Here is a 25,921-nt window from a genome sequence, read left to right on the forward strand (position 1 = left end):
TGCATTTCAATCTAGTAATAGTGCTCACTGTTTTATTACTTTGGTTAAACATATACAAACTGAATAATCAGAAAACAGTTGCATGACACTTATATTCCAAACTACATTGCTCAAGGACTTCCTCAGAGGCAAAATTTGTCTCTATAGCTAAAATATCACAGTCAGCAGAGAGGCAAAGACTTGAGATTCACAAAAGTGGTTAGGAATATAAATTATCACAATATTTCCACATACATTATTTTTCCTGCAATTCTCAGTTAAAAATGTTTCTAAAAGTAATAAATATTATTAAATAACAATTGTACAATAAAACTTCTTTTTACAGCAAAATAGTCACTTTTTAGTTTTGTTGTTGCTGCCTACACAATGCAAAGGAAAACATTTACCTCAAAAGAAGAAACCTAGCTTCTTTCAAGTTTTAACTCTGCAGGACTTTACTAAGAAGCAGTTATCACAGCAATCCAGACAAAAAAGGACACAAATATATACTAATTATAATCTTCACATTCTTCACTGAATAGAAAATTTCATGTAATTTTGAATTAATGTATGCCTGGGTGTGTTTGATGTCTTGTTCCTCATGGAAGAACCAGGAGGACTGCTGGAAAAAGCTTCCATTTGACCTGGACTTTATTTGATCTTCATGATAGCTACATAAAATGTAACTCTGCATCTTAATCTCAAATTCTGAGGCTACCTTTGTTTTCTGAGTCATCTGCACTCTCTCTTACACAGTAGGATAGCAGAATGAGTTACCTAGTTCTACCTTCTTTCTTCTTTTGGTTTTCATGACCTGTTGTGTTGTCAATCAAGGTTGAAACACTCTCTCTTTGTATGTTGCTTTTGCTAGAAATGTGTAGCTCTGAAATATTATCCCCATTACTGAGACAAAAAAAAAAAAAAAGCCCTGCATTTTCTCCCTGGAAGTCTTAGGAGATGTTTACTTTGGAGTGTGCAGAGGAACAGATCAGGGCTTGTGAACATAAATGTCTCAATAAGAGATGAGCAGTAGGCTTTGTATCCCCAGAGGTTCTGCTTTAACTCTATCAACCAATTAGCATGCTTATAATTTGGCATCAACTCTCCATTCTCATTAGTGGCGTAAATGCCTACTGGCTCATGTTTCCAGGCTTCACATTTCTTATCCCTGAAGTTTTCTCTCCCAAGACAGCTTTTCATTCTCTATCCAAGCCTCTGCTTAACTGCAGGCAAATTGTATGTCCATGTTATCTTTTCCATGGGCATGCCCTCATTGCAGCTGCATCCAATGCAGATATGACCAAGGTCCACAGACACTGCATGTGAGTGAGTAGAATAAGTCCAGCTGATCACAGAGCACTAAGTGGAAATTCACCAACTAATTTGACAGCTTTGAACACACATGAATGTGTGAAGAGTGAAAACCTCAGCTTGAGCAAAAGAGACCATGTAAGTCAAAGTGGTTTTGACAGCACACTAAGGTGTGTCTGAATTTAGGCTTTATGCAGACATATTTTGAAACTGTAGGCAGATAAAAAGGGAAGTATGTCTCTTACTTCATCTTAGACTTCATTTATGCAAATATGGATTATGGTTTACTTAATATAAATTCTTGGTTCTACTTACTTTGGACAAACTTTGGAAGCCAAGAACAAAGTCTTGAAAGTGGAATTTGTAATCTTTTTTCAGAGTATTCACAAATTCCAAATATCCCTCTGATAACTACAAATTTTCTAGAAGGTGAAAAACTTTGCTGGTTATCAAATGTCTAAATATGCATCAATTTGGTTATTAATGCATTGGTTATTAATGCATTATATCTGGTATCTGGTATTGATGTGCCAGCAGCAATCACACTACAGTATAATTTTTTTTTTTTTGATTCTCCTCATCTTACTGCATATGATGCCTGGGGACCATGGTGATAAGAAATGTGAGTATATTATACCACAGTGTGGAAAAAATATGAATATAGGCTATAGAAAACTTAGTGCTGGCAGGTGACATTTACCAGACTCTTAAACATTTTTTTCCATTTGCACATTTTGCACTGAAGTCTTGGTCCCAGGACTATGTCCTTTGTTCAAGCTTTTATTGAATATCTGGCAGACAGGTTTTGGCAGAACCAGTGTTACCTACCATTATGAACCCTGTAGGAAATGAAGTGGAGTGAAACAACTGTATAACTGGGCAAAAAGGCAGGCATTAAGCCATGGAAATTGCATCTTCTCATATGGTGACCAGCCAGATATGGTTAGCTTGAACATTCTCTACTTGCATTAAGGAAAGGGAAGCTGCAATTTCTCACTCTGAGTAAACTCCCATTTGTCAGAAGGTAATGCAGTTTTCAGACTATATTTTCAGGTTTCAATGCTTCTGAAGCACATGAAATAATGAATAGTTTGGGAACACGAATGTACCTAGATGTACAATCTATCATGGCCAGCAACATTGGATGAATTCTATTAGCTTAATAATTAGTCTAGATCCACAATAAAAAGTAATCAAAATCATGGGTTAACATATGTGTTCTTTGTTCAGTCATTGTCATTCATTCCTATAGTTGCAACACAACTGAAATCAAAACTGTTAATCAGATAGGACTCAAAACTAATGTAGACAGTCTTGCAGGATATTTAGAGTTCCAGTTCTGACTTCTCAGCTATTCACTGGAAAAACATCAAAAGATACTATAATATCACCCAATCTCAGTGATTTCTATTGAGTCTAGAAATGTTTTTCATTCAGTAAAATCCCACTTCTTGAAGTCAAGTGCTGAATTACCCCAAGCAAATATCTAGTCCTTGAGATTGCATAAAAAAATAATAAAAAAGGTGAGGTATTCCAAACCAAAGGTGAACATTTTTATGCTGTCAGTTGTCATGTTTTCAGCTAACTTCTCAGCATTTAAATCTATCTTACTACCTTTACTTCTCTTAAATTGGTGGCAGTGTTGGCTCCTCACAGAAGTGAGCCCAGCCACTCTAGCAGGTTCGATTAGTTCTTGGTGAAACCAGTTGGCCTAATGACAACTGGTTTGGAGCCGCTATCCAAACAGCTTTACACTTTATTTGCCCTTTTCATAAAGGATAAAGGCAAATCTACCAGAGCAACAGAGACAAAAACATGGCTGCATCCACAAACAGAGTACTGAGCAGCACACATGCTCCTCCTTTCTGGACAGCTGTGAGCCTGTGTGGCTCCCAGTGATGTAGGAAAGCCTCTGTGTGCTCCTGTGTGGCCGGGCAGGATGTGCTGAGCCCCCCGCGGGGGCAGGCACTGTCGCAGTGCAGCCACAGAGCATCCAGGCACGATGTGCGCACCCTTTGCATCACCAGAGGATGTGCTGAGCTGGGCAAACTGGCTGTGCTGACAGAGCAGCTCAAAATAGCCACATTCCCCTGGAGGCACGGTTTGTGAAATATAGTCTGGGAAATTCAGTATTTCTGTCAAGCAGTTTCATTTTGTGTCTCCTTGGCATCAGCTTTAATTTCTAAAACATGCAGCTAAGTGGCCGCTAAGTTATTAAAGCTACAGCTAGGACAGTAGTAAAAAAAATTAAGATATCTATTTTGGTGTATATTTAGTGCCTTAAATTCATATACCCAAATCTTGTGACATTTTTGCAGGATATTTAGGAATCCAAAATGGACATAGGAAGCAGGTGGGCTTCTTGGAGACACCTAAGAGGGTTATGCAACAGACTTTTACTGAAATGATATGCAATATTCAAAGATAAAAAGACACCTTCTCTTATAGGTAGTGATATCACAGTGAAAACTTTCCAGGTCATGGCTACAGGAAGGTTAGAGCATGGAATAACAAGCATTATATGTGAAAAAAAGAAGTGGCAGCTGAGAAAATGTAAACTGGAATATAGTGAGACATGGGCAAGTAAAGTCATTTTGTGAGACTCTCAAAGTCATTTTGGTGGATACTACTTTGGCATATAAGATCTGTTCCTATTTCCTTGCCACTCCCAGCCTAGTAAAACAAAATTTTAAGAATTCCACTAAACTCAGTGCCATACTGATCTGGGTTGAATTCAGCATTTAATTGCTCTCCTTAGCTCTCAGCTACTATTCAGACCTAGAAATATCGAATAATAGCTACCTTTAGTAAAATTAATCACAAGCATTTGGTTCACTAATGTCTTTGTTTGGCTTCTGGATGTCCTAGTTACAGAATCAAGTGTATTTTGACATAAGTGCATGATTAATCTTAGGTGTCTCAATAATTTTCAGTTTTCAGATTACTCAAAATCAAACTTTCAAGTGGCAACTTCACCATATTTAAAAGCAGAAGATACAAGAAAGTTATTTCAGAATTTTAACATGATAGTCCTGCTGAATAGATTCTAAGTTAATTCTTCCGTCAGTTTGATTATGGTGTGACAAATTTTTAAATGCAGCAAATTCTTAGAACCAAATGTAACTTTAAGTACACTGTGGGGTAGGCAGGTACTTAACCTAGACTTACCCTGCTGAGTTTTTATGAATCAAGTCTGAAGATTTGATTTGAGAGACTGGTGCTAGAGAAGACCTTGGATTGCTGAAGGCTAAATCTTGACTCTGGCACAAGCATTGCATTTACAGGAACTGAGTCTATTGAATTTGACTCATAATAAGATTCATAGAATGGGAAAATAACTTTATATAATGTTTGAATGTGAACAGTACGAACATCCCTTAAAGCATTTCCCAGTACCAAAAGTCAAAGGCATTGCTGCCAGAAATGTGTCTTTATTGTATGTGTATTTTTAAAACTTGATATTTAGAGAAAAACAGTATATTTCCGATGCCTATCACTTGCTGAAGGCCAAAATGAAGTTATGCTTTGGCAAGTAAATGCAAGTGACATCATTTGGAAAACTGATCACTGAGTTCAGAGAGTTTTCACTGCTTACATGAAGAAAAGATTTTTCAGATATGTCTTTGAACAGTCATGTACATCTTATATTAAGCCTATTAAACACAAGTTATTTGAACTTGTCTAATTAGTATGCAACATCTTGTTTGAGACTGTTAATTCAAGGACACCTAGATCTTCACCATAAGCAGAGAACTACTCATAAATAACCTTAGCACTGAAATTAAAAAATTGAAGTTACAGTATACTGTTACAACATCATTAGAAAAATCTAAGCACACACCTCGTACACATAGAGATCACACCATATCATTGTCAAAGTAAGATACAAATGGTTTGAATAGCATCATATAAGAATTCAAACTTGACGTCAGAAAGATAAAATCCTTTTGATATCAGTGACAGTGAATAATGGTTTTAAAAAACATTTTATGCTAAATTTCTGAGTTGGAATACTAGTTACTGAATTCAGATTCCTTCCATGGTTAACTAGCATAATCCATCTGTAATCCCCATAGTTGTGCTTCTTAGGTAAAATCAGAAATAAGATTTGTAATATTAAATTTCTCAAGAAATTGAGACTGCTGAAATTATTTTTTTATCTGAACAATCACACTTGTTATTTTTCTTTTGGTAAAAACACATGGCACAGAAGATAGTTTTATACTGTCAACAGACTGACTGGAAAAATATAAATATATACTGTATTTTTATATATAATGTGTATATACACTATCAACATTCACATTAGAGAATCTGAACAATTTTGTTGAAATTATTTTTAAGAAAGGCTTCTGATGTGATTTCCTGTCACATAAAACATTGAAAATGTTCAAGTGGACCATATGAAATGGGGCCTCTTAAACTTAAATAAAACATACTTGTGAAATGTATGTGAATATGTGGGGGGTTTTTAATGTACATTTTCCTTTCAAATCTGCAATTTCTACGAGTTATAGCTTGCAAGTTGCAATAACTAAAAGAGTTATCTGGAGTCAGTGTTTTCTTTCAGCAGGCTGTTGCAGGCAGAGTTCACTCACTGAAGAAACTATAGGCAAATTATTCTCAAGGTGATAGTTGATGAGATGACTTATGCTGTCAAAGACACGATCTTTTGTACGAACCTTCAAAAAAAGATGCAAGAAGACAGATTAAAGAGTAAGGTACTTTCCTTAACACTAAAATTATCAAAGAATAAAATTACAAAATCATATTTTAGAAACTGGTCTCTCTTCCATCAGAATTGGTGGAAATTTGGCGCTTATGCAGTGTGGCTTCTGTTTTCTCTCTCACTCCCCCTATTTTCACCAAATAGATATTTTGCATGCAGTTCCATGGACCAGCCTACTCTTATCACTCTTTGTGAATAGGTCTGCTTGAAAACATCTCTTCATGATTTTGTTTCACTGTAAGTCAGATTTTTCTTCTTCAAAGGACTACCTACTTCTTTAAGATGTTTGTACCTTTTTAATTAGAAAGAGCTATCATGCCAGACATGTCAGAAAACAGCGTCTTTGTACACTTCAGCATTTTTGTGCTTTTCTTCTTTCACTACTCAAAAATTCCCTTCCTAGAAAGTGATCCATCCACCATATGTGCTTAGCTTGGGTTTGTCCTATGCTGCACATACATCCCCATGCCTTCAGAACTGAAACACTTCAGGGCAGGAAAAATCATTTTTCCAACCCACATGCCAGCCCTCTGTAGCAGCATCCTGCTGGTATGCAATATTCCACCCATGACAGGAGGAAACTGATATTGCAGGATAAAACAGTCAAAATTATCTGAACCCAAAACCAAATCTATATGACAAAGCAATCTCTAATCATTTAGCCACATGTCCACAAAACATTTCGTTCCTATTTTGCAAATGAGTTAGGCATACAACTGCTACAGCAGAGCACAGGTACACCTCAAGCAAGCATGTTGCACTAAAACTTTGTGTAGGGCTGGCTCTACACTGCCTCAATCAAACACCTGTGAGCACTGCTCTGACTATGAAATGTTGTCTATTTTCCTTGATCTACTCTCAAGAAGAGAGAAAAACTTGTGTTAAAACTTTCAAAAGTCATCTTATGCTGTGGTGGACCCCTCTCCTGAAATAATTCAGTTTCAACATTAAGTTCTGTAAAAATTGCTAGAATTTTAACACAGTATGTCACAGGATTAAAAAAAAAAAAAAAAAAAAAAGAAAACAAATAACTTTGATGGTATATGATGCTTTCTGGTCAGTCTACACATAGTTATATCACTGAAGGAAACCAAAAGGCTCTCCCAATTTCTGAAGCATTCTGCTTTGAAATGTCACTGTCTCTAAAATTAAACTATAATTTTAAAATGAAAAGATATCTTTAAAAAAGCACTAACTTTACTTATCTGTATTCTGAGATGTTCTTACCGTAAGTTAGACACTCTACCATCACCAGAGGTCTAATACTAAATGTAGAAAAATCCTGCAATCCTCCATTTTAAACATTACTCTTCTGTTAGCTGGATGAGAGCAGAAGCAACTGGACAGTTAACTCTGCTCTGAGAAACACCATTAAGACCTGCTATGTGTCACTGGGTACTGTGTGTGAAACAATTTTCAGGCAGCCTTTGTGTGAATCAGTCTTCAAGCACAATCCCGCTGAGACCATGCAGATGAAACGCAAGCCGCCGGCACGCTGTGGCGGCTGGCCGCAGACTGGCATGTTATTGATGATTCTCCACTTTGACAAGTTGCAAATAGGGCTGCTCAGAAGCTGTGTCAAGATCCCACAAATCGTACAGACAGCACAGCTGTCTGTAAGCAACCACAGTTGCATGAAATCAGTGTTCTGGAACAGTGCCTCCTGAGCCAGGCGTCTCAGAGCCATTTGGGCCATGATGGTACAAGCAGGCTGTGGGAAGGATAGGTGCAGACAACAAGCAGGTCCCTAACCAAGGAGGTCAGCAAATTAGAGATGCACTAGAGGTAGAGCAGCAAAGATGGGGGAGCCTCTCCAACCTGCACAGGAAAAAAATGCCCTGGAAGCCATCACAGGACCTGAGTATTCCAAGCCAGTCGGCACTGCAGCAGAGTGGGACACAGCATTCCTGCACTCGCCAGGTCACACAGCAGTGTTCCCCATGCAGTAGCCTGTAACAGCTCTTTGTGGGTTCATGAGGAAAAGAGAATTAGGCTACCTTGTTGCACGAGTCACAAAACTGTTGGCAAATTTTAGCAAAGGAGGCTGCCCCTCAAAAGGCATTAAGCCACTCACCTGGGCTGGTATACCCAGCAAACCCAGGACTAGGCAACTGGCACCTCAAAAGTGCAAAATCATTCTTTGACTGGCCTCATGCGGCAGATGTAACTAATTGCAACAAGTACCATGGATGCTCCTCACCACTGCAACAGGGACTCTGCAGGACTGACTGATGTGATCCTGCCACAGCTTTCTCAGCTCAGATGCCAACAGGCCAACTCCTTTATGGGAGTTTCTCACTTACCTTGGGGCTGGTTACCTAAAGTTGTCCTTTAGGTAACCAGGAAAAGAAGTTACCTGTTTGCAGCTACCAGGAGCCAGGAATAAAGCTCATGACAGTGATTTCAATCTCTCTGAAGAGTTTATGCCTCCGCAGAAGCAGGACAGGACAGCTACAGAAAACTAGAGCTCCCTTGCCCCCTCCATCCTGCTGTGGGGACGGTCCCTTCACCAGCTGAGGGAGTCCATTTGCAGCAAAGAAATGGAACAGGTTTACCCCAATTCTCTCCTGGGCATACATGCAGAGAAACACAGAGGGCCTGGTCCGTATCCCAGGTAACAGAGAAGCCAAGGAGGCTAGCCAAACCTCCTTCCTTTAGCAAGAATGCTGAAGAGGCTTAGCTGCACTTTTGACCAAGACCGCAACAGTGGTCGAAGTGTTAATTTGCTTGGGAATCAGGTCCCTAAGGCTCCCTGCAATGTGCAGAAATCATGTGCTAGGTCTTCTGCTAGGCATCAGGGAGAGAATTAGAGATGTGATGGCATATCACAGATATGAGGTGGTGCTTATGGCAAGGTGTGAATAAGCTGTAGAGAAGATTAAAGGCATTTAGAGAAAATGAGTAGAATCAGAAACCTCATCTGTTAGTGAGAAGTCAGTGCTTACAGTTCCTTCTGGGTCCACCAAAAGAAGATGCTTGGCTTGTCCTTTGTGCATGCCTGTCAGCACATAGGAGCCAGGATTTGTGGTACTCTTCCTCACAAGGAAATCTCCACATTTCTTTAATAGCTGTTCTGCTTCTCTCCTGCTCATCTCTCCTTGATACCATGGCTCTGCACTCAGCTCCTCAGCTTCAGTCCGGACAGCTACTCTGGATAAAGGAGGACTGGTGCATCCCGTGGAGGTGGATTTCTTCAACATAGCCTCAGATGCTTGATTCTTGAGAGCATCTTCAAATGGTCCTTGTTATGAAAATAGTAACAAGAGCAGGATCATTAAGATGTAAATCACGTAGCCAAATAGTTACTTTCTGGCCATTTTAAACTGGATTTATTTTGCATTACAACCAGTTCTGTTTATGAAAATAATAAGGGAAGATACACTAATAGACTTACTGATTTATATAATATATTATGACTGAGGAGTGTAATGTGTTTAAAATATATATTATGCACAGAATGATACTGATAAAAATCAGGCTGAACCTTGGCAGGATTTTTTGAAAGGTACTGGTTTATTTCACTAGTGGCTATTGTCAACAGCTGTATTTATACAATCTGGTAGCAGGCAAATCTTTCCTTCAGTCTTTCTAGGTATTTCAGACAGTTTAATTTCAAATAAATTACATAATAGGGGTACCTAACGTAATTATACTCATATCTGGTCTCTGTTCAAACAAGTCATTCATTTAAAAATTATCCATTACTGAGTCTCCAGCCCAAGGCTATGTCTAGTAGGGAACATTCACCCTCACCACTCAGTCTACTCCTAGCCTCCATCCAGGAAGAGAACTTCACAAAACAGACACAGGTTAACACATTTAACACCATTTGCCTAGTTAAAACCAGCCTTGAGGAAGCATATTTTAAACCTCAGCTAAGTCGTGAACTCAGTGCAGCTCTAGGGTTGAGTAGAAAAAGTGTCATTATGGATCCCAACAATCTTACAGAAATAGCAAAGAGGGTGCATAGGGTGCTTTGTTACATGTTGTACTGACCTCTTGGAAGCTATTTGCTATTGCAAGACCTTCATCTGGTCCACCAGTACATATCAAAAAGAAATGTTGTTCTGTGCCCCTAGGCTTACAAAAGGACATCTGGAGAGCAGCACAGTGAAGTGATACACCAGCTCTGAACAGATTGTTCAGATGCAAGGAGTACAAAGCCCTGTTTGCATGGGGCCACAGAGGCTAGTTTAGCTCAAAGAAAAAGGAAAAATATTGTGCTGTCACCATTTATCGATATCTCAGCCAGCTATTAACAGTAGTTTACAAATGTCTGCACTATACCACAGTCTGCATGGAGTCCAACATATGTTTATCTCAACAAACCACCATCTTAAGGCTAATTGGCACATTTTCTAATACTGCTTTTCTCTGATATTCTAATGGCTGATAACAGCTAACATCCCTGATTTCAAACAGCAGATTTTTCTCCTTTCTGATCTATATTCACAGATAGATACTCTCTCCACTTTCTTCCTTCCTCTTTTCTTTCACTTGAACACCTCACTGAGCTGTGGAAATAGAGCCATATCGCAGTAAAAATGTGCCAGGAAAATAGTTTTTTCCTACACTAAGATAACAGAAATGTAGATACTTTATTTTACAAATAATTTTTTAGGCACCAACTGTTTTGCCTCACTGCCTTTTAATTATGTGAACTGAACTAAATAAAGCATGGATAAGCAATTTATTTGAAGTAGGAAGAGTAAAAAAACCCAAGAAATTTTTCTGTGCATCAAATGTTTTTACTATTTCTTCACCTTATGTGAAGAAATAGTAAATCTTGTGAATCTTCTCAAGGCTGAAAACAAAGTGTATTAGTAGCACCACTACCAAACTATGTCTGATGCTTTAGCTGTGGTTTTGCAGCTGTGGTGATGATTCTGATCTAGGAAAAGCTGCCTTCAAAGTTGGAACAGATAGGACAGTAGGCCTATCCAGAGTAAGAGGTAAGTCAGTACTTTAATTTCCATGCTACCTTTCTTGCAGCACAAAACTTCTCCTATATGCATTGACTTCCTCACAACATACTCACAGGACTGGCTGAAGACAATTTTCCACCCATCCATACTTTACTTCACATCACCCTCCTTTACTTTCTCATATGGCAAGCTTCCTGATTAATTTTCTTCTGACATAATTGCCTGTGATGTCGAGGACAACATGGACTGCAACTAACCTTAACTCAGATGTTATACAGACTAGCTCCAAGTCTTCAGCCACTCTCATTTTAGTTCAGTCCAATATGAAACCACAATGGATATTAAAATTCACCAAAATTACACCAGGAACAGTAAATTTTGAAAACTTTTTTTTTCTTTTTCTTTTTTTTTTTTAATACAGAACTGATGCATAAACATATTTGGTCATTAGAAAGGAAGCAAATAGGAAGGGAACTCACTCATGTCAAACAGATCCTTTCCTGGGCTGCTTGCTAGAGCATCCTCTGCTGTTCCACAGAAGGCACTTTCAGCATCTGCCTGAAGTGCCAATAGATCTTCTCTATTTATATGCTGGGTGTTTACATATATTGGCAGCTCTCCAGTTGGTGCTACTTCTGATTTCTCTTCTGGCATACTACAAATATCCAGAGATCCTAGAAAAGTCAAGACTTTTTTTGTGTAATCGACAGAACAGTGTTGACTAATTATCATCGCACCACATCACCACAGGTTTAAAATTTCCTGGATCAGGAGATATAAAGTCAATAATTGTTTGATCTAGTAGGAAAGTGGAAATTAATGGATTCAGAATTGTGTTTCAATGAGGGTATGGTGGGGCTATTTCCCAGAAGTAAAGGAAATCTTTGAAAATAAAGATTGTAAATTTCAAAAATTATATTCTGTTGGAGAGTCATGAGAGAGGGAGAAGGTATAAAATCCTCAAATGTGTACATATTAACAATAGGGAATATATTCTGGCCTTTGAACAAAAGTGTCCCTAGAAACACAGTAAAGTTATCAGATAAAGCTGGATGGGGTGAAATCTTTATATGGGTTTTGAAATTACTTGAAATTGAAAGACAACAAAAGGAACATTATACACTATTTGCTATTTGTTGAGTAGAGAAAACTGCTCCACATTTTGAATTAAACTTTTCATTTAGGCTTTTCATTTAAAAATTCTATTTTGCATACCCTAGTGGGTCACATTTTCAGAACAGATCATGCAGGAGACATGGGTTTTAAGATATAGAAAGTTAGAAAGCTGAAAGTCTGGGTAATTCTATCCATTAACTGCTCTACAGAAGAAAATATTTCATGAAGATCTGCATTTAAGAATTTATCCAGAAGTAATTATCAAATGCTTTTCACTGGTATCAACACTAAAACTCAGACAAAGGGAACATATCAACCAAGTTTTGTTCATTGCCTTAAGGCTTTGAGGCACTAGACTTTCACATGCTTTGCCCTTCAAGACCACCTGCAGCATTACAGCTAAAAGTAGCAAAACTCACCTTGTTTAACAGGCCCGTGATGCCATTCTTCACTGAATTTTTCTCCTAAGTGATGGCTCTGATAATAAATTTGCTCTCCTTCCATTCCTGATGCAGACTAGAATGGACACATGTGCAAGGAGTTTTTAAATTGCCTTTAAAATGCAATTATTGTAATATAATTGTATTTTAAAATTAAAATTTTAAATAATAATAATAATAATATTCAAATAATAGTAATAAAATTGTAATGCACACATTACAAGTGGCTCTGCCAATTTCTTTGGATGTATTTTGTGTACCCTCACTCTTCCTTTCCAATTCATCATAATTTCAGAATATATATATATTCCAAATGCATTTGTTTAAGAGTAAGATATTACCAGTGACCTTCAGGTGTTCTTCCCTGGTTTCTGCTTTTAGTGACCCCCTATGATACCAAATGATGCATAATTTCTTTAGTTTGTACTCAGGTAGTGAGTCAACCTGTTACTGGGAGAAGTGTTCCGCACAAACACATGTGGGACCAGAGAGAGCCCCAACACCATAAGCTGAAAGATTCACATTGGTACCAGGGGACGAGGGGACTTGGGGACTGAGGGAAGCAGGTTGGCTACAGACAGGACCCCTCTGGATTTAAGCAAAGTTATGCTGGATCTGAAAACACCTCTTAGGGGTCTACATTGATACTGCAGTCAAACTTCCAACAGGAGTGCTGGTAGAAATATTCACGCTGACCATAGTTCAACATGAAGTGGAAAACCTACCTAGGAACTTGGCTGAATACTGATCACTCCCAAGTCATTAACATAATGAACTGTTAGTAATGGCTGCACTAGATTGTTTAAATGATTCTGTATTAAATCATTCCCACTTAAAGTGCACTATTTGATACTCTCTGAAGCAGACATGGTTTCTGCAAATGTAGTAGCCCCCAGTGGATTTCTGTTCCTTGAACCCAGTTAATCTTTTAATACCATGAGGATTTCACCTCCTTTAATTTGTTCTGAACCTGCCTAATGTGTTGCCCCCCTCAATCTGCAATGGCCATTGAGATGGAAACTGGCCACACAGGAAGGGCTGTGAATTACAGACACTCCAAAGGTATCCACTATAAAACACGTGTCTTTTAAAAATTTTGGATCAATCAGCAGGAGGGTAGAAATGAAATTATACTGACCGGAGCTGTGTCTGCAGCCGTGAGAAGCCTTGTTTTGAGCCTGGCATCAAGGAATCCGCCAGGGGGAGGTATTTTATTTGGGATGTTGTTGTAATAGGGATGCTCTGTTGCCTCGTTATCTTCCTCCGTCCATGGGTCCTCAAAACTCTGCATCCTAAAAGAAAGAGAGTGCTTTCTTTTGCCTCTTACTTGTAAAGCACTTTCAGACACTTTCAGCGGGTTAAGACTGCCTGTCAGGGGATCACTACTGCATATTGTCGGGACTCCTCAGCCACCACTCTAAGTCAGGAAGCAATGATGGATCACGTGTCAGATCTTCTCTTTTTAGACAAACTGACATAAACCTCCTTTGCAAAGTACCAAATTCTTTATGCTGAGAAGAGTGTGTTTTAACTTGGTTTTAAAGACCATTATAAACTGCATTAACAAACAACTTTATCTAATCTTAAAATAGCACTTGTAATACTATGACTTGATCAACTGACTGGGCTCTAAATCTTTGTCTTTAGTTATGACTGCTCTATCACCAGTGTAATTATGCAAGAACCTCACAAAGTCAAGAGATGTGAATAAAATGCATGTTTCCAGATTAGGATAGTAGCATTGTGTATTCCCTATATAACCAGTTTTGCTCTGATATAAGAGATTACAGAGGGCAAAAGTTCACTGGGGTTTCTAATAATGTTAGTAAGCACATAGCAATCCATGTCTCTAAAGAAAACAAAAAGCTATATCCCAGTCTTTTGAACACACACAAGGAGAGTTTGTATCCTCCAGATATCAATGCAGTCAAACCTCCCTGCAATACATCACATTCCTAGAAACATCACCCTAATATGAGAAATACTGGAACGTGATTAGTCATTTTGGAATCCCAGCAGTCTGACCTACTCAATCTAAACTGACACAGCTGCTGTGACAGTAATAAGGAAATGGCACAAATAACAACCATTCTTGGCCATCCATCTCTGCCTACTAACTTCAGCACAAAACACGCGATCATTTCAACATCATTGTGAAATCCATATTTAGCCCATCTTAAATTGATTGTACTTCTTCCATGTTCATTAGGTAAACACTGTAACACTGTTTCGCTAATACAGCAGAAATAATTTTTAAATACAGTAAATAATTTTTAAAAACAATAATTCAGGTCCTGTCTGTGCCCAGCAACATTGTCCACATTTTATCAAATAAATTGAAAGCTAAAGGTCCTTTACCTGCCTGCTGTGACTGCACTCACCTATCAGATAAAGTAGGTGTCTTAGAGGGGCATTGCAAGTACTGCTTAAATCGAAGCTCGAACGCTTGCCCTATGGTGCTGATGACATCCTGGGCCAGGCCATCACAGCATTCCAGTATATGACAAGCTAAATGAAAAAGGTTGACACATGCAAATCACTGTTTATGTCATGCTGGGATGCAATGACCTATGACAAAACACCTACACTATTAAGGTTAGTTGCTCTATTAGTGATGTGCACATTTCAATAAACCCCAAAGCTGATACAGTGAATTTCAGGCAATCACAACTTTTTAAAGGTTACATAAAATTGGACTGATGTGTAACTGCAAGAGACAAGGTCCCTAATCTGTTCTGCTATTTTAACAAGCCCACGAACAGGAAAAAAACTCATAAAATTTCACTTGTTATTACCAGAATGCAATAGATTATGTAAGAATTCTAAGCTTTAAATTGAAATTACACAAATATTAATAGATGGTAATAACAATAAAAGCTTTTTTTGTTTTCCTCAGTTTAATTACTTGACTTTTATGTCTAATCACTGCAAGTTCACAAGCTGCTCTCTTTTTCCAAATTACAGTCTGAGGGAGGAGCAGTATCCGCAGATACTTCCTAGATAATGAGCCCTGGTTTTATTCCAGGAATACAGAGGTTAGAGTCTTTTCCAGTTTGTTTGCATGGAGACACTCCCAGCAAACTGCAGGGCTGCTGAGGAGTGCAGAGCCAGCAACCTGATTAGCTCCAGCACTTCCCCATATGCAACTTCTCTGAACCCACTGTGGCAGTAAAGGGGGAGGATAGCAACACAAACTCTCTTCCTATAAAGACTGAGAAGCCTTTATCGGCTGTCTGAGCAGATATATCTGTCCTGGTTTTAAATTAGAGAATGGCTTGAAGGTCTCATCATATGTGAAAACATTAAGAGGTGAACTTGTGGAGTTCCCGCAATTCAACACTGCGAGAACACAGATGGGTGCTAAGAGGTGGAAGCTAAAGATCTCAATGAACAACATCTCAGTGATATCCAAAGAAGCCAAGGTGAGTTAATTTTTCATACTCAGAATTGGACAAGCATATTGTCTACTGGCTAGAGCCTGGACTGGATTTCAAACTGGTTCTTTTCCAAGTCCTGCCACAGGAAAGTGTGTTCTTGCTCAAAGCTACTGATTTGTTCATCCCTGACTGTTTTAATAAGCTGAATATAAGCTCCTCAGCTGAAAAACTGCATTTTAGTACATGCCCAGTGTCCAGCTCACTGGAACCAAGTGCATTGGATGCCAGTGTCCTACAAATAAGGATTGGTCGTGACATTTAGCTGAAGTAATACAGGGAGATGAAGTAGGTGTAGATGTTAGTTTTTCAGAGGCTGAAATATTGGATAGACTTCTGGAGAGGCCAGAAAAAGGGCCAAGAAACCTGCAGTTGCTAGTATGGAATGTCTGCTGTCTCTTCCTCAGCAACAGCAGCACCACCACCACCACCTCATTCAGCATGAGATGGCACCAGTGACAGTGCCAAGCAGATACAGTGGTGTTCTCTTCTCACCTTAGAGCTTCTGCTGTGCCAGCCATCAAGCTGAAATGCCTCGTCCAGGGAAACTGCCCCTAGCTACATGTTGAAAGTGGATTCAGCAGACAAAAACAGGACCTCCATGTGTCCAAAGACAGAGGCAGACATCCCTGACTAGCACTGAGACATTTGTTTTTTTATGACCTCTGCAACACTGCTATTGGCATTGAACAGTCAGCCCCCATGGAAGGTGCACATTTATCTCTGGAAACGTGGTCCAAAAGTAGTTAGGCCAAACAAAGCTAAAATGTTTTCACTCCATAACTAGAGTGCAAATTTAAGGAGGCGATATTGCTCACTGCTAAACCTTTCTGGAGCTGAAATGAAGCATGAGTCATTAAGTAGTTTCAGTAGGTGACATAATGAGTAACCTGTTTCCTTGGATACGTGAATGGACTTTCAGCAGGTAGGAGATACGCTTCTTGTAAAAGGATGAGAAGGTTTGGCTCATGCAGAGATGATTTCTTGTGAATGTTACAGCAGAAAATAGACAGCCTTGAGCTTGCTAGATCCAGAATGCAAAGCACGAAGATAGCTTTTCCATCCTTATGAAGAAATGGGTCTAATATGCAAGCTATACTACAGCATTGGTGATAGGGTAGCATCAGTAACAGCAGCAGTAACATTTTCACCAAATACAGAGGTAAAGACAAATCCCCTTTTAAAGTAATTTGCAGACAACACAAAAAATGACAGAATGGCAAGTGGTGGTAAAAGAGGGCAATTCAGGTCCCTTGGAAAATTAGACCCTTTTAAAGAATGTGTTTTAATACAGGTGACATACAAAGTCACTGATCTGCAAAGCACTGCTGTATACAGACGAGTGGGGAAAAGCACCCGTAGGAAAGCCATAATGCTGAAGGCTTAAAGATCACAGCATGAAAGAATTTCACGAGAGGTAACAGTGCTTCACTGCAGCAAAAATGGCTTAGAAGGAACCACCTGACGAAGAGGACAAAAGGAAGAAAAAATAGGAAGGTGCATTCTGTGCTATAGTGACAGCCCCTGTTATGCAGATATCATATACCTTTTTAAAAGAGCTGCAGGAAAATGAAGGAAGGAGGTACAGAAATTATCTGGAGGATGGAGGATGTGCACTGCAGCTGGAATGCTACACAGTCAATCTTTTTATAAAGAAAACTAAGAAATTACTTGACCTGAATAAACAAAAGGAGGACAACAATATCAGGTGCTCAGATGATGTCTCAGTTTAGGATAGCCTAGCTCAACAAGGAACAGGAAGCTAAGGATGTAAGATAGAAGGAACATAGTACAGGAAGAGCATAGTGCAGAAGGAACATGACAGAAGATAGAGCACAGGGCTCCTCCAAACCCTACAGAGAAAATATCTGGTCTACAGTGCTAGTCCCTACACTGACTGAGATCTCTCAGAACAGCTAAATCAGGCTTGGATTTAGAGGAAAGCTCCTGCTAAAGCAGGTGGGCTGGAGAGCAGCTCTGCACCATGCATTCCACAGTCTGACACTGGAGCTTCTCCAACACGATATTGTAATGGAACAAGCATTGCAAAGAACTGGACTATTCCCTACCTCCCATTCCCTTTAAGTTCTCTAGGTATTTCACTTATGTTCAGCATATTCATATGCTTGGTGCAGGTATTATTTATGAGCCAATACCCTCAAGTCTGGACATCTCTGCACATGGGCACAGCAGATTCTACAGGTATCATTAAAGATGACTGCATATGGGAGCTACTGGGTCAGTTGTGCTGATGGTAAGGTGGACAGTTGAGGATTTGCAGGATTAGCATTTTGGAGTTAAAGTGTCTGAATTCTCCAGAAAGAAGAAGTACTTCCTATTGGAAATACTTAACGTCTTTTCTCTTTTTTTGGAGATAGTCTGTTCTTCTCTCTCTATGATCTGTGAATAGTAAACAGATTCTCAGGTACATTACAAAATGCTTTGTATGTTGCATTAAGACCCAGTGAACACAATCAACAAGCAGGGCCCAGTCCATGACTGATTGCTACTAAAGAAATACAACCTTGAACAAAACTTTACTGAGAAAGAGAATTACAGCAAGCTGGCTGTAAAGCTAGTTATTTGATAAAGAATCTGATTCTGCCAGGAAGACTTAGGCATGTACTGGGAAGACCTAACAGATACAGCTGCCTCATCAGCTGACTTAATCAGAAGACTGCTTAGCTCTTGCACAGCGATTGGGTGTAGGTAAGACTTGGCTGTTGCCTAGAAGCTTACACAGCCAAGTAAGGCAAGTGTTTGATTTAGGAGATGAAGAGAGTCAAAGTGTTATTTGGGTGTGAACTAGAGGCAAGACCTATTTATTCCAAGCTTGAGAAACAAATTGTTGCTTCTTATTGCTACACAATCTTTCCATGGCTGTCAAAGGCCATCATCCTTTGATTGGGCTACATTCCACATACATGTTTTTCAGGGGGAGGAGCAGGGGGTTATCTGACTTAAACCATGAATAAGTAGTGTTTCTCAAAGGAAATACAGACACCAAATAGATATTTATAACTTACCTCTACGATTAACAGGATCCTTAGCTACATATGCAATATAGTCTGAAGTATCCTGTCAAAAAATTAAGACATCTACAATGAATGCAAAAGCATATTTGCACTGATTACAGCAAAAGATCACAGTCCAGAGTATGTACAGTCCTTTGGGCAGAGCCACAAATGAATATTTTGCTCTACAGATGCATATTACTTAAATCAAATATAAAAGTTTATGGGTTTTGGTACTCATTTCCTTTTACCACTTTCTTTTTTACAGAATGTGATCCAATCCAGCAGAATTTTAAAACCTCTTCTATCAATCAAACAAACTCAGTAGGATTTTGCCCAGGCCTCATTTAGGAGGGAATAGAATTACAAGTCCTTATCTTCAAACTACCCAGAGATTTTGGTTCATAACATGAATAATCATCTGGTTCTGTGGCAGTAACAGTGCTACTCCTCAGAAATACTGAGCACTGGCATTTATTCGTGTGTGACAAGCAGGTGTTTCCTTTACTGACTACAGTGCCAAATGGCACAGAGGTACTCAGCCACTGCTTGGCTCTGACAGGCAGGATCCCTGCACGCCCTCCCCAGTCCTTGGGCTGCTCCCTGCCACACCTGTTGCCTGGTGGATTTTCTGGCAAGAGCACACAGACATCTTCCTGTGGGAATTTTTTTCTTCCTCTCCAGCCACTCCTATGCTCCTGTGCACAAATGGTGCAGACGTCTATTCTTATGCAGATTAAACAGAAAGGCCTGGGTTTCCGGGAAACACTTAGGCCTGCTGATATATCTGAAAAATGCCATGTTGCCTTGATGCAATCAGGAAGTTCTGGTTAGATCTGGTATTCCCTGACAATGCCTGGCGAGTCAGGTAGGCTAAACCCAAGGGATATACAGGATACATTACAGCTGACTGCATACCCAAAGCCTTTGCAGGTGACTGATCCAAAATCATTGCCAATTATGACAAGATCTAACAATAACAAATATCAATCTTCAGTTAAAAGATAGACTTCTTCAGCACAGCTTTTTCTAGTGCAAGCACACTACCACCACCAGCCACCCAAAACAAATCACTGTACTGAATATCCACATAATTTCCTTCCTAAGGAGGGAGCAAGGGAAAGAATGCAGCACAGTCATGGGCTCTGGTGACAGATGTGTGACCATGTCAGTTAATGCATCGTTGGAAGGCACTCAGACACAGCAGCAGGGAGGCTGGTCTGTTGAAAAAGCACAGCTCTACCATTTTGTCTCGTAATTTCTTACACATCCTGTGGCACAGTGTCTGGGCAGTGACCACAGTGGAAATAAGGATGCATATCAACAAGTAAGGGGAAAACAAAGGTGACTATGTCTATAGTAGCAAATAATACAGAGCCCATGTTTCACTGTACTAGTTTCTCACAGCATGCCCTGAAACTCTCTGAGGGACCAGCACATGCTTGGCATCAATTCCAAGAGACCACTATGAGGGAAGAGAGTGAATGTGTGGGTGCAAATTGCACTGTGTTATTTATTTCAGGGCCAGAAAGACTAGAAAATGGGCCACAGATCAATTAATTTACTACTCCAGGCATAGCTAATGGATACATTTATGCCTGAGTAAATCATAGATCTATCTCATAGCTAGCGTGGGTGTGACAGTCTGAAAACACCTACTCCTTATTTCATTTAAAGCTCTGAGATTCAAGCTGACTATGACAAACCATTAAGGACCTAAGGTAGGCACATTTCAGTGTGGCTAAGTTAGAAGACCCTCATCCAAAAAACTATACAGGACTTGGCTGATGCAGGAAAGTGATCCTTGACATTCAAGAACTGAAAACAGGTATGAATGAGCTATAATTTTCAGCCTGAAGACATTACATTGCAGTGTTAAAATTTGGAGGTATTGCTGAAACTGAAAAATTACTGCCTTCAGGGACCTCTGAGAGACCTGCCTCATTAGACTTTATGGCATCCTCCACTCCAAAATTTCAGCAGATATCTCCAAAAAACAGATGTCTTCTCTGGCAGCCTGGAAACAGCCACCTGACTTTACTATGGATAAAAATTGTTTAGAGTATCATAGGAGGGGCTGAATAGAGCTAAAGTGGATTGAGAGCACAGCCTTGGAAGTGAAATAAAATCGTTCTGAAATGGCACATAAAAGGATTTGGTACAGAGGTTTTTAAGCTCCCATATTCTGACACAGCCAGAAACTGACTCATTGCAAAGGGAAATAATGCAGAAGTATATATTCAAGCCATTCTCCAGGGCTGTGGAACACTTATCCAGGGGTTATATTTTGAATAATATAATTAATGGTAAGGGAGTGGGAGGAAGGTGGTAAAGCTAACTGCTATGACAAATGGGAGGCAGATATCCAGAGCAGAAAGGTTGACAGGGTAGAGAAGTGATAGTCTCACCTCCTAGTAAACCAAACTCCAAAATAACTTCAAAATAAGGGAATCACTTCCTGAATAAACATGGGCACATATCTAGTTTCCTAGGTCACCATGGCCTTTCTCCAACCTGTTTAAAAGCCATATAAGGAGATACATTGATGGTCTGGAGGCCAGCTATGGTTGGGAGATGCAGTTTGGGGGTGCAGTCCACTACCAAGTAGAAATCATTAAGGGCTGATGAAAGTTATGTCTAGATAGCTCTCTGAGGAGTAAATAAATCTGACAGCTAAATCACAGACTTGCATTTTGTCATCTTCGACATTCACCCAGGACAAAGGAACTAGCTGCTTTTTGCACAAACTTTTGAGTTAAAGTTGTTCCTTACTAGACCAGAGATAAGCTTGTAGAAAAACATTAGATACTCATACCTATTTTCTTCATCCCAATACCAGAATGAATTCATACAGTAGTCTTGCTGGGAACACAAATTCATAATTTCACTGTACCTTGTAGGCTCCCTTGCACCATGCAATTTTATTTCTCTGGTAGCTCACTGACTCAGTGAGATTTTTATCTCTTTAAAACATTTGGAAGAGCTTGTTTACTCCAAATCCAGAACTCTACTGCTGTTCCTCTCCTCTTTCCTGTTAAATCATTTCATCAGTGGGCAGTGTGAAATGGTGTTTCCAGGACCTAGCATTTGGGATGGCAGATGGGTAGCAAAGAATCTTCTTATGGAGGCAGGGAACTGTGCTAATCACTCCTCTGCCCACTTCAGGAATTGTTCATTTACAGCATCCATTGCAATCTGTTGTGTTTCCAAGCTGCTGTTGATCCATTTTTTGTTCCCCAAATTATTGTGATATTGTGTCCTTTTCCCTTCTGCAATTGTACTGAGCTCAGTGAAACTACACTAAGACTAGAATTTGTCTTTATGCTTTCTGACAAAAACACAATGAACAGAGAAAGCACCAAGTACCTTCACCTTAGCAGAGTTAACTGAGAGAATTAACTCACAAAGCAGGCTAGAAATTGCCTTACTTGTAGTACATGACTGATATATGACAGATAATCACATGATGGAGAAAAAAGTACCCATTCAATTAATCTAAGTTTAAAAGCTTTCAAACCTTTTAGGTAAGAGGTCTGTCACTAATTTATATTTCCCCCATTGCTTCCTGAATGACAAATACTTTTGAAGCCCGTTTATTAATATACCTTTGGATGAACGAGTTATAAAAATAAGGAAAAGCACAATAAGCAGGAATCTGCCCTTTGATCTAAATTAATAAAATTTGTAGGTGTATCTAAAAGCTTTGCAAAACAGAAGAGAAAAATCTGTGCTTTTCCTGAAAGTCTGCCTTCAACCTGCATGACTGTAGCAAATATACCTGCAGGCAGAATTTAGCACAGTCTTCTCAATTCACACTTGCATTTGAGAAGAAAAAAAAAAAAAAAAAAAGAAAGGGAAGCACACATTACTACAAATACTATAAATACTATAAATATAGCTGCAACATATTCTACTACTGTAAAAAGTACAAGATAAATAACAGGATAAAAATCCATACAATGCCCATATAACTATTCTACATTACTCTGAAAAACAAAGCCCTGCTTATCAGTTACTATACGAATGCTTACAGCCCCTTGATAGTTTTTGTTACAGTCATCCAAAGGGGAGGATCCATGAACGCTTGTCACCATTCCCCTCAAACAGAGCTTGATGGCAACAATCAAGAAAAATTTATGAAAGAAGAAACAGGAGCTGAGTTGGGGTTGTATTTTTCTTTTAGCAAGATGTGCTTTAAATTTTATCACACGGCCCTCGTAAAGCAGTTTCTGTGTGGGAGAAGGCTTTACAGAAATGCTTACCGGATCACCTCCAGACGCAAAGGAGATGGATTGCATATGGTGATTTGCTATGATCTGTATGGATCAGAAAGAATAAGTGTGAGTCAGATGGGTTTCTTACAGTCTGCTATTCTGATTTCAGTTTTTTGCTTGTATGCTGGTGAAAATCCAAAATCAAGATCAAAATTACCTACAGGGACTTCAAAGAGCAGCATGATAATATAAACAAACTTAAGGATAAATGTTTCTGTTCCGGTGTTCTTTAAAACATATCAGGATACTGCAAGATTGCTAAATGTACTCAGAACTCTAGTAAATCATACAGACCTGTCAGAAAGTGTCTTTGGAGAAATTTTAATCTGCTAAAACTCACTTTCTTTATTACAGATAATGATGAATGAAACAAAAGGTCCGATTCATCAAACCATTTTTCTGCTGATGCCACTCTGGTGAAATCAATGAAACCATGCCAGCCTCTACACCAGCTAAGATTCCTAACATTGCATCCAATACCTAATCTGTCATTTTATGTTTCAAACATCAACATGTTTACAATATGCAAACAGAATTTTGAATCTAGATGCAGCATAGTATTGTGGACAAATTCACAGGCACACTCCAGGGCATTTGAAATTCAAATTGCTTATGTACAATTTGAACTAATATGATATTTCTCTGGGAAAAGACAATTTGTCCTGAACCTCTAATAAAAGCAGAACATCTCTGCTATTCTGAGAATCAACGTACAAAATCTTTTAATAATGAAATAATGTAACAACCAAGAAAGAAAAGGTCATTTGAAAGAAATTTTCACTTGATATTTGAGTCACACAAGCCATGCCAAGGGATTCATCTGGGATGGGACAGGCCACTGTTAAGTGCCTCAGAGCATCTGACAATAAGAATTAAGATCTTGGTTCTTCACTTTGGAGAGGGAGCCACATACAACAAACCATTCTGGAAAAAATAAAATAGGCTAGAAAACTATCCTCTGTGCTGTTTTCCTGAACCTGCTTCTTAAAGACATGAACTATCAACTGCCTTCCTTGGAAAGAAAAAAATCTGACAGAACTTTCTCTGAATCTTGCTGCTTCACCAAGTCAGAGAGAGGTGACTACTATTTGTAGTGTTTCTTTCATGTAAAGAGCACTTCATTTTCAATAGCACTGCTTGTCCCACAACATCCTCCAAAGATGTGGTTAGTTTTTAAGAGTACACTTGTAAATTAGTGCTCTGCTACTCAGCAGTGAGGATTTCCTTCTCTGAAAGAAGTAAAAATTGAATATGTAGTACATAGAATGCATAGAGAATGTAGATTATCCCAACAATAGAACTAAAGTATGAAGTTCCATTACACAATTTCATATTATCACTATCTTGACGTGTGCAAATAACCTAATCTTCTATTTTAGCATGTAAAAGAAAAATTATTTGACTGTCGCTAAACTAATTTTTTCCAAATTTTAAGGAAGCTGAAAAGTGCTTGAAACCATTAGTTCAAGTCAGGCGTTTTTTTTAATTGCACAGCTAATTTAGTTTGAAGTTGGGGTATTCCCCATCTCATCTCTACCAATATCAAAATACTGAAAAGAGATACAGCAAACTATCAATGCCTTGCATTGCTTAAAATAAAGCAATTCACTAATGTTGGCATACAGCTCAGAAACCTTTTAATCTACGCCAACCTTCATTTTAAAGAAATAAGCAAAACAAAATCATGTTCCGCTCATCCCTGTTCAATACGTTCATTTTGTGAACTGTTGTGCAGGGGTACATGCAGTTGCTTTCCTTCTACCACAAGGGCCAACAACCCTGGCTTGTCTTTTCTTTCCTCTCAGATCTGACGGGAAAAAGACACTATTACAGAAGTTGCAGCCATCCTCCTGTGTGGGGCTTCAAAGGGTAAAGCTGCTGGGCCATGCTTAGCTGCAAATCAAATCCTTAGCAGAAACAAGAAAAAGAGGAGGCCACAGCCAGACCAGGGATCTCTGAGAAACCAGACATTTCCCAGGCCTGCAGCATCCAGAAGAGTCTACTATTCCTCAAAAAGAATGATATAAGAGGAAGATGAACAGTTTTGTCAATTCAGAGAAAAGGCAAAACATGTAGGGGATGACTCTTTGAAATAAATGAGTTTAACTACATTTCTGCCCTAGCATTGGCTGATGACAAGCTGACTTTCAGGGTTTGGCACTTCCTTGGTAGAGCTAATTAACATCACATTCTTATGCTTCCGATGGGGAGTAATTGTCCTTATGAATAGCACTGCTGTTCATATTCCATAGTAAGGCTACAGACTACTGCAGCCAGTCACGGCCCTGCTCCCCCAGTCTCAGTGCTCACTGCAGAGGATTGTGATGCTTTCTAAATAAGGATAAGAATGAAGATATACGAATGAAAACATAGTAATGAACAGCAAGCTTTTTAATAAATGGTATATATATTCTTTTTTACTTTCTAACCCTGAGGCCCCGAAGGCATCAGTAGGAATTTTACTTCTTTACTCTCTGTATCTGGGCAGAAAGTTGCATGCCCTAATGCAATATGTGGCTCACAGCAAATAGCACAGCAGTGGCTACGCATGTCTGTCTGCTTCCTTTTTATATATACCCTGAGCAAGGATTTTTCTCATCTCATACATGATTCACAAACCACTGCAGTGATTCCCCAAAGTCTGTCTGTACCTTCAGCACAGTGAAGAAGAAGAAATGAGCTACTTTAAAAAGGCTGCC

At 39.1% G+C, this 25,921-nt stretch overlaps 1 protein-coding gene across 8 annotated transcripts in view; it reads right to left on the minus strand.

The window, feature by feature from the left end:
- The window catches only part of SHC3 (SHC adaptor protein 3), a 59,574-nt gene continuing 33,653 nt past the window's right edge, over nt 1-25,921 (minus strand). For 7 of the 8 annotated variants that reach the window (XM_063180645.1, XM_063180646.1, XM_063180644.1 and 4 more), the window contains 8 exons: nt 23,211-23,264; nt 18,961-19,012; nt 14,882-15,008; nt 13,639-13,792; nt 12,480-12,576; nt 11,424-11,618; nt 8,935-9,260; nt 1-5,972 (listed from right to left, as the gene is read on the minus strand). In XM_063180645.1, the coding sequence (XP_063036715.1) occupies nt 5,844-5,972; nt 8,935-9,260; nt 11,424-11,618; nt 12,480-12,576; nt 13,639-13,792; nt 14,882-15,008; nt 18,961-19,012; nt 23,211-23,264 (1,134 nt within the window). In that variant the 3' untranslated portion in view covers nt 1-5,843. The remainder of the gene's footprint in view (nt 5,973-8,934; nt 9,261-11,423; nt 11,619-12,479; nt 12,577-13,638; nt 13,793-14,881; nt 15,009-18,960; nt 19,013-23,210; nt 23,265-25,921) is intronic. The other variant, XM_063180642.1, reaches the window with a different exon arrangement.

The sequence above is a fragment of the Melospiza melodia genome, chromosome Z (assembly GCF_035770615.1).
Source record: "Melospiza melodia melodia isolate bMelMel2 chromosome Z, bMelMel2.pri, whole genome shotgun sequence".
In the NCBI taxonomy this organism is placed as follows: domain Eukaryota; kingdom Metazoa; phylum Chordata; class Aves; order Passeriformes; family Passerellidae; genus Melospiza; species Melospiza melodia.